Consider the following 12,220-nt stretch of genomic DNA (forward strand, 5'->3'; position numbering starts at 1 on the left):
GTCTGAATGTAACTGAAATGAAATTAGGAATTCAATTTCTCACTCCCACTAGCCAGGGTCCAAACACTCAATATCCATCTGTGACCAGCAGCTACCAGGTCAAACAACGTAGACTGCAGGACAGCTTTGTCATCACAGAAAGTGCTATCAGATGGCAGTGGTCCAGGTGTCTAGTCTGGAAGCTCACTGGCAGGCAAGTGAGATGTCAGGAGGTGCTTATGCCCTTTACTCCCCCAGAGACCAGACATGGGGGAGCCCGGTGGGGAAGGGACGAGTCTGGTTTCAGACAGGGCGAACAGGAGGTGGCAAAAGAAGCTGCAGAATCAAGGTCTGAACTTGGCAGGAACCAGAGACAGGCAAAAACATTTAAGTATCACAGCTCCATAGATGTGGGTGGAATCAACCGCGTAAGAACAGGCAGACTTGGAAGGGGGTGTTCAAGGCAGGGCTGGAGGCAGAACTGGATCAGAGTGGGCTGAGTGAGGGACAGTGGGCAAGGGTGGGTGACTCTGGAGACTCAGGGGCAGAGGGGACGGGAGAAACAGGAGCACCGGAGTGAGCCATCAGTCACTCGGCACTGGAGGTCAAGTTGCTTCAACACTAGCAGCCTTCCCCAGCCACCCCAGTGAGCCTCCTGTGTCTGGACGGAACATTCCCTGTGAGACACACTCATGTTGTCCTTCAGTGGCACATGTTCCCGTGGTTCTCTATGCACACTGTCCTCAACGCCGCTGTGAGGGACACGGGACGGGGAACTGCGTATTCTCTTCCCCTTGAATCCTCCCGGGTGGCAGAGGGGTGACCTTGGTGAATATCCGTGGGCCTGTGGTCAGCATATAAACCACCTGGGGCATGTACGTCAGCCATGTACCCTGCTGCAGACTGCAGACTGCTGTGAGGCTGGGCCTGCTCGTTCCCTGGTCCTCCTGAGCCCCCAAGGGAGTCCTGAGAGGCTGCGCTCGATGGGCTGGGCCAGCTTGACTCCCGCCGTGCGCAGCGGGCCGACACCTGCGCACACACTTACTGGAAGGGGAGTTTCTCATCGTTGGGCTTGATACAGCGGACGTAGTGTGGCGTGGTGGCGTTCAGGGTCTCCATGAGCAGGTGCAGGGAGGTGCGGAACTGGGGAGGCAAAAGTCACGCCTGGTTATTTATTCATCTTTAACATTTTGTGGGTGCATAATAAACCTAAAGGAACGCCCACAGGCTAGTGGTAGTAGTTGTTACTATAACTGTTTTGATTACTACTGTTAATCTAGAACAGGAAGAAATTCAGAGACCTGGGGTCAGATTCTAGCTCTGACACCCTACCTTGCTGGATGACTAAAATCAAATCCCTCCAGTATCCTGGCCTCAGGGCTCCTAAAACCAAGTGGGGAGAGACCATCCTGTGGAGTGTCTAACTCAGTGCTGTGGAGCAAAGGAGATGGAAGGCGAGCAAGCGCTACGAGAGGTGACCTCTGTGCTGGGGCCTCTTACCCCTGCACCTGGGCCCTGAGCCTGCACTCCTGCCGGGCGTCCTGGAAATCACTGCAACTATATGAACGTGCAGAGTGGGCACATCCAGTGGCGTAGCAAGGTCAGTGTTGTCAGGGACTTGGCAGGCGCTCTCATCTCTTCTCATGGCGACTTAACACACCACGGAGTCCCCGAAGCAGGGGAGGTTGTTTCTCAGTTTTTTGGGTCCCTAGGCTTATTTAAATCCTCCTCCAGGCCCTGTCAGCTTCTAGACCCTCTTGCCCCTGCCCCTACCAGGCACCTGTGGTGCTGTGATGTGTCCTAGCATGGGGGTCAAGTGCACTGAGACTGCCGTCACCCCCTTTCCCTCTCCTGGCTGTTCCGTCTAGAGAGGGTTCCGCAGTCTTGTTCTTCAAACAGCAGAGAAGGATGGAGCTGGGGGCCCGAGGCCACCTGGGCCTCCGTGTGGTTCCACAGCTGTCCTTCCCCTACAGAGGCCTGCGCTGCACGCACACAGTGGCCCAGGCTTCCTGCCTCGAGCCCTGGGGCTGACCTGGTGGCCCACGGTTTTCTTGTGCTCCTTGTTGGGGGCTTTCAGTTGGGGTCTGGCAGAGCGGACGTTGATCTTTGAAGATGAGCCCTTTGCAGATGCTACAGAGGCAGGGACGGGGTCCTTGTCATCATGAAACAAGTCGGCCACCAGTGGGAACTAGAAACAAACAGAAGAGGAACACTGAAAACAAGAGCTCTTGGACTTGAACTTGAGCTTTGCTGAAATTCTTTCAAAGTAGCTTTCCAACATCTACCCAAGAGGAGTGAAACATGAGCCCAAACTTGCACGCCAGCATTCGTAGCGGCCACAATGTGGGGACCACGCAAAGACCCGTCAGCTGGCAAACCGGTGCCCTGGATGTGGTGTGTCCCCACGGCAACTGTCGTCATCCCACAACGTGCAGCAGTGAAGGTTGGACAGGTGCTGCACTAGGGACCAACCTCGGAAACGCGCCAAGTGACAGAACCAGTCGTAAAACATCGTGGTGTGGGATTCCTGTCCACGGACCACCCGGGGACAGAAAGCAGTTCTGTGGTTGCAGGGGAGGGATGAAGGGGGACCCCCATCATGAGCACAGAGGTTCCTTCTGGAGTAACGAACACACTCCAGAACTCAGAGCGTTCACAGTTGGACAACGCTACTGAATTGTACACTTTCAAAGGGTAGATTCTGGTCAAGAATTCTACGTCAATTTAAAGAAAAGAGAAGGTAACTTTCCCAAACGGTCTTTTTCAACCTTCGAAGATAAGCAAAAATCCCTTCCTTTGTGGTGGTGGCAGCTGGCTGCACTCTAATGGGACTGCATTTTATTAACGGTCTCCACACTTCCTGTGGTTGGAACCTGAGCCTTTATTTAGTCATGTGCGTGATGGAGGTCAGAATGCGCCTGTTACCTGGAATTGCCATGAGACTGAATAAGACGGCCTTCATGTCATGTAGGTGAGGGTTTTGGTCTTTAGCCTAAGAACAATGTTCTTTACTCTAAGAAGGGCCTTTTTTAAAAAATAATAGACACCAACATTTACTGAATGCTTAGAATGTGCCGGGCATATGTGAACTCATTCAATTTTCCCAATAATCCCATGGTATAGGCACCACGGCATCCCATTTTATGATGGTGAACCAAGGCTTGGGGCCCCAGGTCACGGGCTTGGTAGGTGGCAAAGCCAGGATGTGCTGGCCGGCAGCCGGGGTTCAGCGCCCCAGTGACAGGGTAACACGGAGAGAAGCAGTGGCGCTCTGGCTGCAGCACAGGAGGAGGCTGAAGTCCCCCGCACAACCGGCACTGCGACAGGTGCCCAGAGGAGTGGGGAGACCAGCAGAGATTGTAACCAAGTCAGTTTCCACAAGGAAAGGTGAAGTAGTAGAAAGGGCACAGAGCAAGGGTCAGGAGAGCCGACTTTTCAATGTGACTCTGCCACTTAATTAGCTGCATGACCCATGGCCAACCTCTTAACCTTAAGAAATTTTCATTCTCTGCAGAGGGGAGGGGATGGAGTCGAATGATTCCTTTAAGTCACTCCCTGGACTCCTGCATTTTCTCCACCTGTAATCTCTCCCTGTTCACTGGCTCCTTCCCCTAAACACATAAATGTGCTCAAGTGTCTTTTATACTTAGAAAAACCTCCCGGCTCCGCTGCTGCCCTCCTCTCTCACCTTATCCCAGGCAACCTCAGGCAAAGTGCCCGCCACCTTTCATGTCACCCCTTCTCCGACCTTCCTCCATCAAACGTCCCCTGCTTACACCCCACGCTGCAGGCACTGACCTCGCAGCTGCAGGGGGCCCTACTGGCCAAATCCAGTGGTGGGAGGCGGTGCGGTTTCATTCTGCTCGGCCTCCCTCTCTGAAGACCCCCTTCCTCCGGCTCTCCCCCCACTTCTTTCCTTGAGCTTTCCAGCACCGTTCACTGCTCCGTCTTCCTGCTTGTCTCTCCCTCACGTCGCTGCTTCCCAGAACCGCATCCCCACCACTGATCTTCTCTAACACTCATTCCCTGGTCTCTTTGGTGCCTACGGCTTCAACTTCCCCCTTCAGGCCTGCCTCTCGTCTTGGTGGTTTCCCTTTCTGGGGTCCACAGGCCCCACCATGTGCTCAGTATCTTCTTCACGCTGGGTGTTCCACTGCAGATTCCAAATGCAACATGGCCCGAACCTGCTCACCTGATGCCTTCCCAAATTCAAGCTAGAGGTCCCGCCATCTCTGTATTGGTATCCAAATCAACTACCAAGTTCTGTCCACGGTCACCTTTCAGCAGCCCTATCTCAATCAAGCAGAACAGTGCTGCCCTCGTTCAGGTCTACGGAAGCTCTCTCCTGGATCAGTACTTGTAGTCACCTGAAACCCGAGTGCCCACCTCCAGCTGCACCTTCATCCGAACATATTCTAGCCATCAGCCAGAGTTTTCTCTCAATGCAACCTGTGTCCCGAAATGCTTGTGTAAAAACTCACTGGTCCTCACTGCCGGAAAGCCGGCACTGCACGGGTGAGCCGAGATCATGAGATGGGCAGAAACAGAAGAAAACCAGGGGCAGGGAGAGGACGGTCGGGCCCGGGAGGCTCCGTGGCCTGGCCCCAGACGGCCAAGGCACCCGTGAGAAAGGGTCGCATGCCCACTCAGACTGGCACCAAGAAAATTCCATAGGGAAGTAATGCAGGCTGACAGCAGGTTCTCTTTCTAAAGCCTTCGCTGGGAGGTGGCTTGTCCTGCCCAAACACAGCACTGGTTAGAGTGTTCCAAGTCGTGTATACTTTCTGAAATGGACTTCCAGATGTCTGAGTCATGGGTGGAAGTTACCGACTTCATGGTCGCACTGTTGGAGAGGTCTAATTTCCAGAAATCATTAATAGTGGCCTTTCTTTCCTGTGAGAAATCTGTTAAGTTCTGAGGTCAGAAGCATGTATCAAAGCCACATGACAAACTTTGAGATCAGATTCAACAATAAGAGTATTAAAATTTAAGCCCCTTTTTTCCCTGCTTCAGAAAAGCTGTGCCATCTACCTGTCTATTTATCTCTCCATCTATCTCTCTCCCACACAAGGGATTTACAACTCAAGAGCAGAAAATGAAAACTTCTCAAGGCACATTTTAACCTACGCTGGCAGTGTGCTATTCTGGAGAATTTCTATTTTAGTTTAAAAGCAATGTTTTGTTGCAGGTCCCTGATATTGAGATGCACTTGGAAGTGGTGGGATCTCTGGGGGGGGGGGGAGGAGTTTGCTGGGACGTGACCGCTGGGTGGGAGGGGTAGGATCACATTCTACTCAGAATTTGTTGTATCAACTCAATGATCACACTAAGACGTCTAGTCTGACCACGGGGCTGAAAGAGCATGTTTGACCTTGGGCTGTAGGCAACAGCAAAAAACTGGGCAAGAAACAGCAAATGCTGCCCACCCACCCCATGCACCCACCCGGATAAGAGGCTGGACCAGACAGGCACCTGAGGGTCCCACCTGCACATAAACCTCCAGTCTCAATGAAGAGTAGTTACCAAGCTCTTGCGTGAATAAGGATTCTTGCAAAAAAGAATGCACTCCTGAGTGAGGGAGAGAAGTTATTTTTCATTTAATTGACTAGACACTCAGGCTTTTAGAGAGCTACTGTGAAGTCTGTCTGTAAGCTGATCAGTAGTGGAACCATTATAATTCGCCCTAGGCCGTAAGCAGCAGCCCCAGGCCTTTTAAAAAGTCTCCTCCCTTCGCTTGGAAGCACTCGGTACCCGCAGAGGCCCAGAGCTTCCCTGACACTGTGCGCCGTTCCCTGGGGGTCTGCAAGTTCCAGCTTTGGTGTTCTCTGCTGTTCGAGTTTATAGGGAGATTGTAAAAACCTAGGAAAATCTATTTGAAACGGATTATAAGTATGAAAACACTTTCTAAAGGCCATTTAACAGTTTAAGAAAATTGTCAATTACAGCTACATACACAGCTATTACCTTGGAAGTCACGCCTATTCACTTGTTTATAAGAACATAAAATATATTCTCTTTAAAACAGACACGTGAAACTAAAATAAGACACGATAATAACCATTTGATTGGGATGCCTAGAATATCTTTTTAAAAAAATTTCTTGCCCAAGGATATGTTCATTGATTTTAGAGAGAGGAAAAGAATGGGGGGTAGGGAAGGAGAGAAACATTCCTCCCATATGCACCCAGACCTGGGATCGAACCCGCAACCTGGGCATGTGCCCTGACCGGGAATTGAAACCACAAGTTTTTGGTGCCAATCCACTGGGCCACAAGCCAGGGCTAGGATCTTACCTTTAAAAACCTGGTAAGCATAATAAAAAATAAGTTTTCTTTCAATCATTTTTTTTACATGGTCACTGTTACCCCTTTGGGGGGGAAATCTACAACTTTTAAGAAAACAATAATTTTGCTTAAAAGGGTTTTAATGGACTTTGGAGAAAAAGTCTGGGCATTTCACTTTCCCGCACTGCAAAGGGGCTGACACTGTTTCACGTACTAAAAAGTTTCCTCCACATAGTGACCTGTTCACTCTAAATACTGGTGGAAGCTTTCAGTGATCGGCACAAACTGATTTTAAACAGGATGCAATTCAATCAAACACTGTTAAAAGCAAGTTTTATAGCATGTCCAGTATATCTCAATAAAGTTGCCATACAAAAATAAATTAAAAATACAAAAGAAGAAGAAACATGTTTTTTTTTTTTAAAGCAAACACATTTGCTCAAAATGAAATGCGTGTGTCCCCTGTAAGGGACGCCCCAGTGTAGAAAGCACCAGGCCCGCACGCACTGTCATCCCCGGGGTGGGGGTTGAAGTCCAGCTGAAGCCACAGGAAGGAGATGGGAGGGAGCACCCTGGGCCTTGTCCGAGCGGCACCACTGTGACTCTGGGACCCTGCAGGGACTGCCGCGGCCAGTATGGTTTACCCGGCCTCTGTACCACGTTGGTCCTGAGACCCCTTCTGTGGCGATGCAGCAGCGAGAGGGCATTGGGCTGGTGTGCCCAGGACCACCGCCCGGGATGGATGGCCCTTGTTACCTGGCACTGGCTGGCACGCACCCGGCCCACGGCTCGTCCCTCAGGCCACATTCCATGCTGCCCTGGAACTGGAAATCTTCAGAGGAAAAACAGTCTCCACTCGAGATTTACTTTTCAGACTGATAAAATATTGCTTCTTATAATGAATAAAAAGTGAGAGGGGAAAACCTCTACCCTATCAAGTCTGAAACAGACCAGTCTGTTTATATAATAACAAGTCACGTTTTAAAGAGGCACTTCTTTTCTTAAGTCTCTATTTATAGCTCTCTGACGGCTGAGAAAGCAATGAGCTACATTAGAACCTCTCAGGCAGGCTAGCTGGGCTTCACTAATTACATTCTCATTAACACTGTTTCATCTCACTGCTCTTGGTGGGAGTTCTTCCAACACAGCTTTGGCTGGTAGGGTACACGGGTGTCTCCCACTCCTACTGCCTAACTGCACAGTGATCTGCTAATTCCCTACCACGAGGGCCACACACACACACAAAGCTACTAGGTCTCCCATAAAATAAAAATACTGTAAGTAAAACTTTGGATGCACATACAGGATTTGGGATTTATCTCTGATCAGTGAGATAAAAACCAGTGAAAAACCCTGGGCATCAGTTTCATGCCACGGAGCCTTGTACCATTCTAGGCCTTCGTGTTCCCTCTCTAACACGGCGTGAGCAACGCAAACCTCACGGGGCTACTGTGAAAACAGGAACTTTTAAAGAGAATAGAGGCTCAGTCATCAGCCAGGTTTTAAAAGTGCTACAATAACAGACGCTGCCACACACAGTCCATCTGTCTGAGTGATTAAAAACATACCTCACACCACTCTCTGCGTGTTAGCTGCGGTCTGTGCAGAGGCCAGTGCTCGGGTGACAATGACCTGGTGTCTGTTCATCTATGCTTTCTGTCCTCTGGGACGTCTGCAATGGGCTGGGATGGCTCGGGGGGGGGGGGGGGGGGGGGGGGGCACATTAGCCCCCTCCCCCGCCAGAATGCAGCAGGCCTAGAAGCCCCGCTTGGTCGTTCTCCCAGTGCTGCTGGCCAATGTGACAGCAGCTCCGAGGGAGCCTGGCAGCAAGGTCACCGGTTCTCAGAAACAGGAGCTGGTGCAGGGGAGAGGGGAGAGGGGAGAGGGGAGCTGTGGCCGGCAGGTAGGGAGGGGAGGTAAAGGGGCCAGTTGCCTTTGAAGAGAGCGGATCACTGACCTGCTTGCTCTTCGCTCCGATTTAGCAATATCTATAAACTTTGGAAGTGCCTGCTCTCTGAACCATCGGCTCCACTTCTAAACATTCACCCGACAGGCATCACTGTACCAGGAAGCAGAAACACTTGCGAAGGGCATTCACCGCTGCATCCCTTGAATTTGCACAACACCAGCAGCTGTTTAAACAACAGAGTAGATGGGTGGGCGCTCACGTGGAGAGAGGGCCGGGATCGGTGGCGAGTGGGAAATCAGAGGGCCGCGGTGAAGCAGCTGGGTTCACTCTTTACAGGGCGCGTCAATACGCCCATGCATGCAGAACGGGAATGCACAAACGGGGGTCGAGGAGAAGAGCACCTCTCAGTTTATGTATTTCTATACTATTCAGAATTTTTATGAGCCTGCATTTCACTTCTAATAAAAATCCAGTACCCTTTAGGTAAAATCACACCCCTGTATAGAAAAGAGTTGGCAGCACAGGCCTGAGACCACCCTCAGGAAGGTCTGCTTACGACCCCAACCTGGCTGGCGTCTGGGAGCATGGGTTTCAGGAGGATTCTTACCAATTGCCGACCCCAGCTCATGGCGCCCACACTTTACACAAACAACATGGGTTACGCTGAACCCCTGCTCTGCTCCGGGAGTCCAAAATTTCGGCATGTGCTCGGCAGAGGGAGCCTAGGAAACCGACCCCCGTAAACTCCCTGAGTGCTCGGGTCTGGGAGGCTGCCCGGGTGGACAGTCCACATGCACTGTCACCACCCGCTGCCGTGGGAGGCAGGCACCGTCTGCACGACTGCGCAGGGAGAGGACTCTCGGGAGCCCAGCCGATCTCCCCTGGACTGCACCGCACCCGTTTCCCCCCGCTGACTCGCTCCGCATCCTCTCACTGTAGTAAATCAAGACCACGAGCACAGCCATACGCTGAGACCTGAGAGTCCTCCTAGCAAAGGACTGAACCTGCGGTGGTTCTGGGGACGCCCGAGGAACCCCCGTGATTCTTTTCCTTAACAACTTCTTCTTGACCTTACAGCATTCCCAAAATTAGTCACTGAACTGTATGTCTTTTTCACTAGACTTTAAACTTCATGAGGTTAACTATCTGTATTTGTGTCACCACATACCACTCAAATATTGATAGAATTAAAAAGAGAGAAAAAATCTCAGTTACTAATTAAAGACGATCTGTCAGATCTCTTTTTAGATTCTAGGATCCCTGAGACACACTCAAGACAAAAACGGATACAAGGGCAGAACCGAACTCCATACTTAACAGAAGGCACCCAGCTGTCCTTAGCACTCATCTGTGCCCCAACCTGAAAGGGGAAAGTTGTGACAAGCCAGCAAAGTTTGTCGGCTCCCTGAGGCCACTGTCAGACTAACAGAAGGACACAGGCCTCTGAGCTTCTGAGACACGCACGACAAGGAAAATTACCGCTGGCACTCAAACCATCTACTTCCACACTCCCCCTGTGGCTTGTAGCTCCTCTCCTTTTCCCCGCCCCCCCACACCACCAGCCTCGTAGAGAATGAAGTCAGTCATAATGACCACCATGGATAGAGAGCTAGGTGGGCTGAGAGGTCAATCTTGTGTTGAACTCCAAAATGATATGCACATTTCCCCAGAGCAAATCTGTCTTTGTAACAACTAATTCCCAGACCTTCTAGAGACCCAGAGATGCAGGGCAGGGGTCGCCCACACCCTGATACTGATACAAACCCTCCCTAAACCCCTTGCGGCGGGGCCACACGATTTCATGAGGCTTGCTTGCCTTTATTGGGTACATTTTGCTGGGTGTGTTTTCTCCATCCCATTATCTCACCCCACTGCATTCATCTAAGGCTTATCACAGAGAGAAATCAATCTGCCACTTCTGATGCTATCAGGCCCCTGCAGTGAGTTCAGTGTCTTGAGGTCTGAGAGAAAGCCTCCTAAATCCTGGGAATTCCTCTTCCCGGTTCCCCCAGAAGGGCTCAAGCCAGAACAGCACCTGCCTTGGGGCCTCGGCCTGTGGGGTGACAGTGCCCACCTCCTCCCGGGCACGGAACCACCTCCCACGCCTCCTCTCTTTCCAGTTACTGTGCGTGTGTTTACCTGCCCGCTCACGACACCCCGGCACGTCAGCCACTGGAGGGAAGCACCTGTCTTACTCATCTTTGTGCGACCTGGGGTGTTTTCAGGGCCATGCCCCACATGGAAGGTGCTTAAGAAATATCTGTTTACATGAATGGTGCCTTGTTTTTTCAACCTGTGAGTGGATACAGTATTTGCTACCTTTTTGTTACAGTCATGAGAAGAAAAGAAATCCTGGAGATATTGCAAAGTAACATAGTATTGTAGACTTAAGTGTCCCTTAACTCCTGCCTTCTCTTCCACGTGACGTTCGCTTATAGGGAGGTTCTGCAGACGGAAATCCAATGCGCAGGGAGAAACACACTAGAATGAAAGGCTCCGGCTGCAGAATTCTCACCATCATTCCCCGTTTCTCCTGCACGTTACCTTGCTGGCCTTCAGGATGTTGATCTGCTCCTCGTACACGGTGTCTCTGTTTTTCTCCAGGAAACCATCTGAGAGGTACTCCACCTGGGCCACCGAGGGAAGCAGGAAGAGCAGTGAGGGCTTCGGCCCGGCCAGCTTCCTCCACGAGTTCCACCCATCCACACAGGAGCGCTGCAGCAGGAACCCCACCGATGCTCCCGGTAAAAATGCAAACCCAGCCCTGCCCGGGTAGCTCAGTTGGTTAGAGCGTTGTCCTGATACACCCAGGTTGTGGGTTTGCTCTCCAGTCAAGGCACATACAAGAATCAACCAATGAATGCATAAATAAGTGGAATGACAAATCGGTATTTTTCTCTTAAAACCAATAAGTAAAAATTTAAAAAGAATAAATGCAAACCCAAGACATGGTAGGGGTTTACACAGAGAGAACTGGATATTCATTTTGCAGAAAAACATACTATTTCCAAAAGGAGTTCCTTCTACTAGAAGGCTTGCTCTGGGGACAGAAATGCAGCTTGTTGGCCACGGCGCGGCCCCGCTGAATGAGAACCTGCATTTTAACAAACTCGCAGGCAACGTGAGTGCACAGGAAACTCGAGAAGCACCAGGTTGGTGCGTGCGGAACAGAAATCTATGTAAAAACAGTCCAAGTAGCCACCAGTTCTGGGGAGAGGAACCGCCCCCCTCCAAAGATGAGCACCCCTATGTTTCACTCTTGGCTTCTCTCTCTCAAGCTCCAGGATGGACTCACGACTCTGTCACAGCTGCTAGATTCCCAGGAAGGAGACCCTCACCAAGTATTTGGTAAGCATGCAGCTGGGTAACTACGACCACCCGCTCAGCTTCCGCCATGTGGTCACCAACTGTGCGGCACAGAGGTGGCGGGCAGGGAAGAAAGGGTGGGAGGGGCCTACCTATGAGACTTCAGGCTGCGGCAGCTCCGTCGGAGCCACAGGGAGAGACCCACCTTATCGGCAAAGTGCACCACGATGAAGGCCGTGTTGGACATGCGGGGTTTCTGGAAGTGCTGGCTGCCAGAGTGCCGGCCGTACAGCTTCTGAGCCCAGTTCTGGTCAGTTCCTTTGGGGACCTGCGGAACCACAGAACCAGGTGCTTTGTGACGAGGAAAAAGGGAACCAAGAGATGAAGCAAGGGGGTGGGGTCGTCTAGTAAGTTGACCCCATGACCCCGCACGGACATGGAAAATGAGATTCAACCCATGGATAGGTAGGGTCCCGCCACAGTATGTACTCAACACACCGTGGGGGCTGGCTCCCCTGGTGCCCGTAGGAGCACGCTCCACCTGGAAGGTGGACGCTGGCAGGGTCAGAGGAGGGTGAAAGCAGAGGCCATGGTCACAGGAGCAGGGTCACAACTCATGGGACATACCTAAAGAGGTTCGCCCCTCCCCCTGGTCAGGCCAGGAACCTCAGTGTCAAGAACACGCCTCGACCCTTGCTGGTGCGTGCTCCTGCTCACTCAGGCCAAGTCCGGTGGCAGGAAA

The 12,220-nt window shown here is 51.6% G+C and overlaps 1 protein-coding gene across 3 annotated transcripts in view; it reads right to left on the minus strand.

Annotated features, from left to right (window-relative positions):
* MYO5B (myosin VB) overlaps nt 1-12,220 on the minus strand; it is a 255,212-nt gene that overhangs the window by 69,110 nt on the left and 173,882 nt on the right. For all 3 annotated transcript variants that reach the window (XM_053664232.1, XM_037165072.2, XM_053664231.1), the window contains 4 exons: nt 11,684-11,806; nt 10,717-10,800; nt 2,012-2,167; nt 1,025-1,122 (listed from right to left, as the gene is read on the minus strand). In XM_053664232.1, the coding sequence (XP_053520207.1) occupies nt 1,025-1,122; nt 2,012-2,167; nt 10,717-10,800; nt 11,684-11,806 (461 nt within the window). The remainder of the gene's footprint in view (nt 1-1,024; nt 1,123-2,011; nt 2,168-10,716; nt 10,801-11,683; nt 11,807-12,220) is intronic.

Source organism: Artibeus jamaicensis, unplaced genomic scaffold (genome assembly GCF_021234435.1).
Source record: "Artibeus jamaicensis isolate MK-2021 breed Jamaican fruit bat unplaced genomic scaffold, CSHL_Jam_final contig_354, whole genome shotgun sequence".
Lineage (NCBI taxonomy): Eukaryota > Metazoa > Chordata > Mammalia > Chiroptera > Phyllostomidae > Artibeus > Artibeus jamaicensis.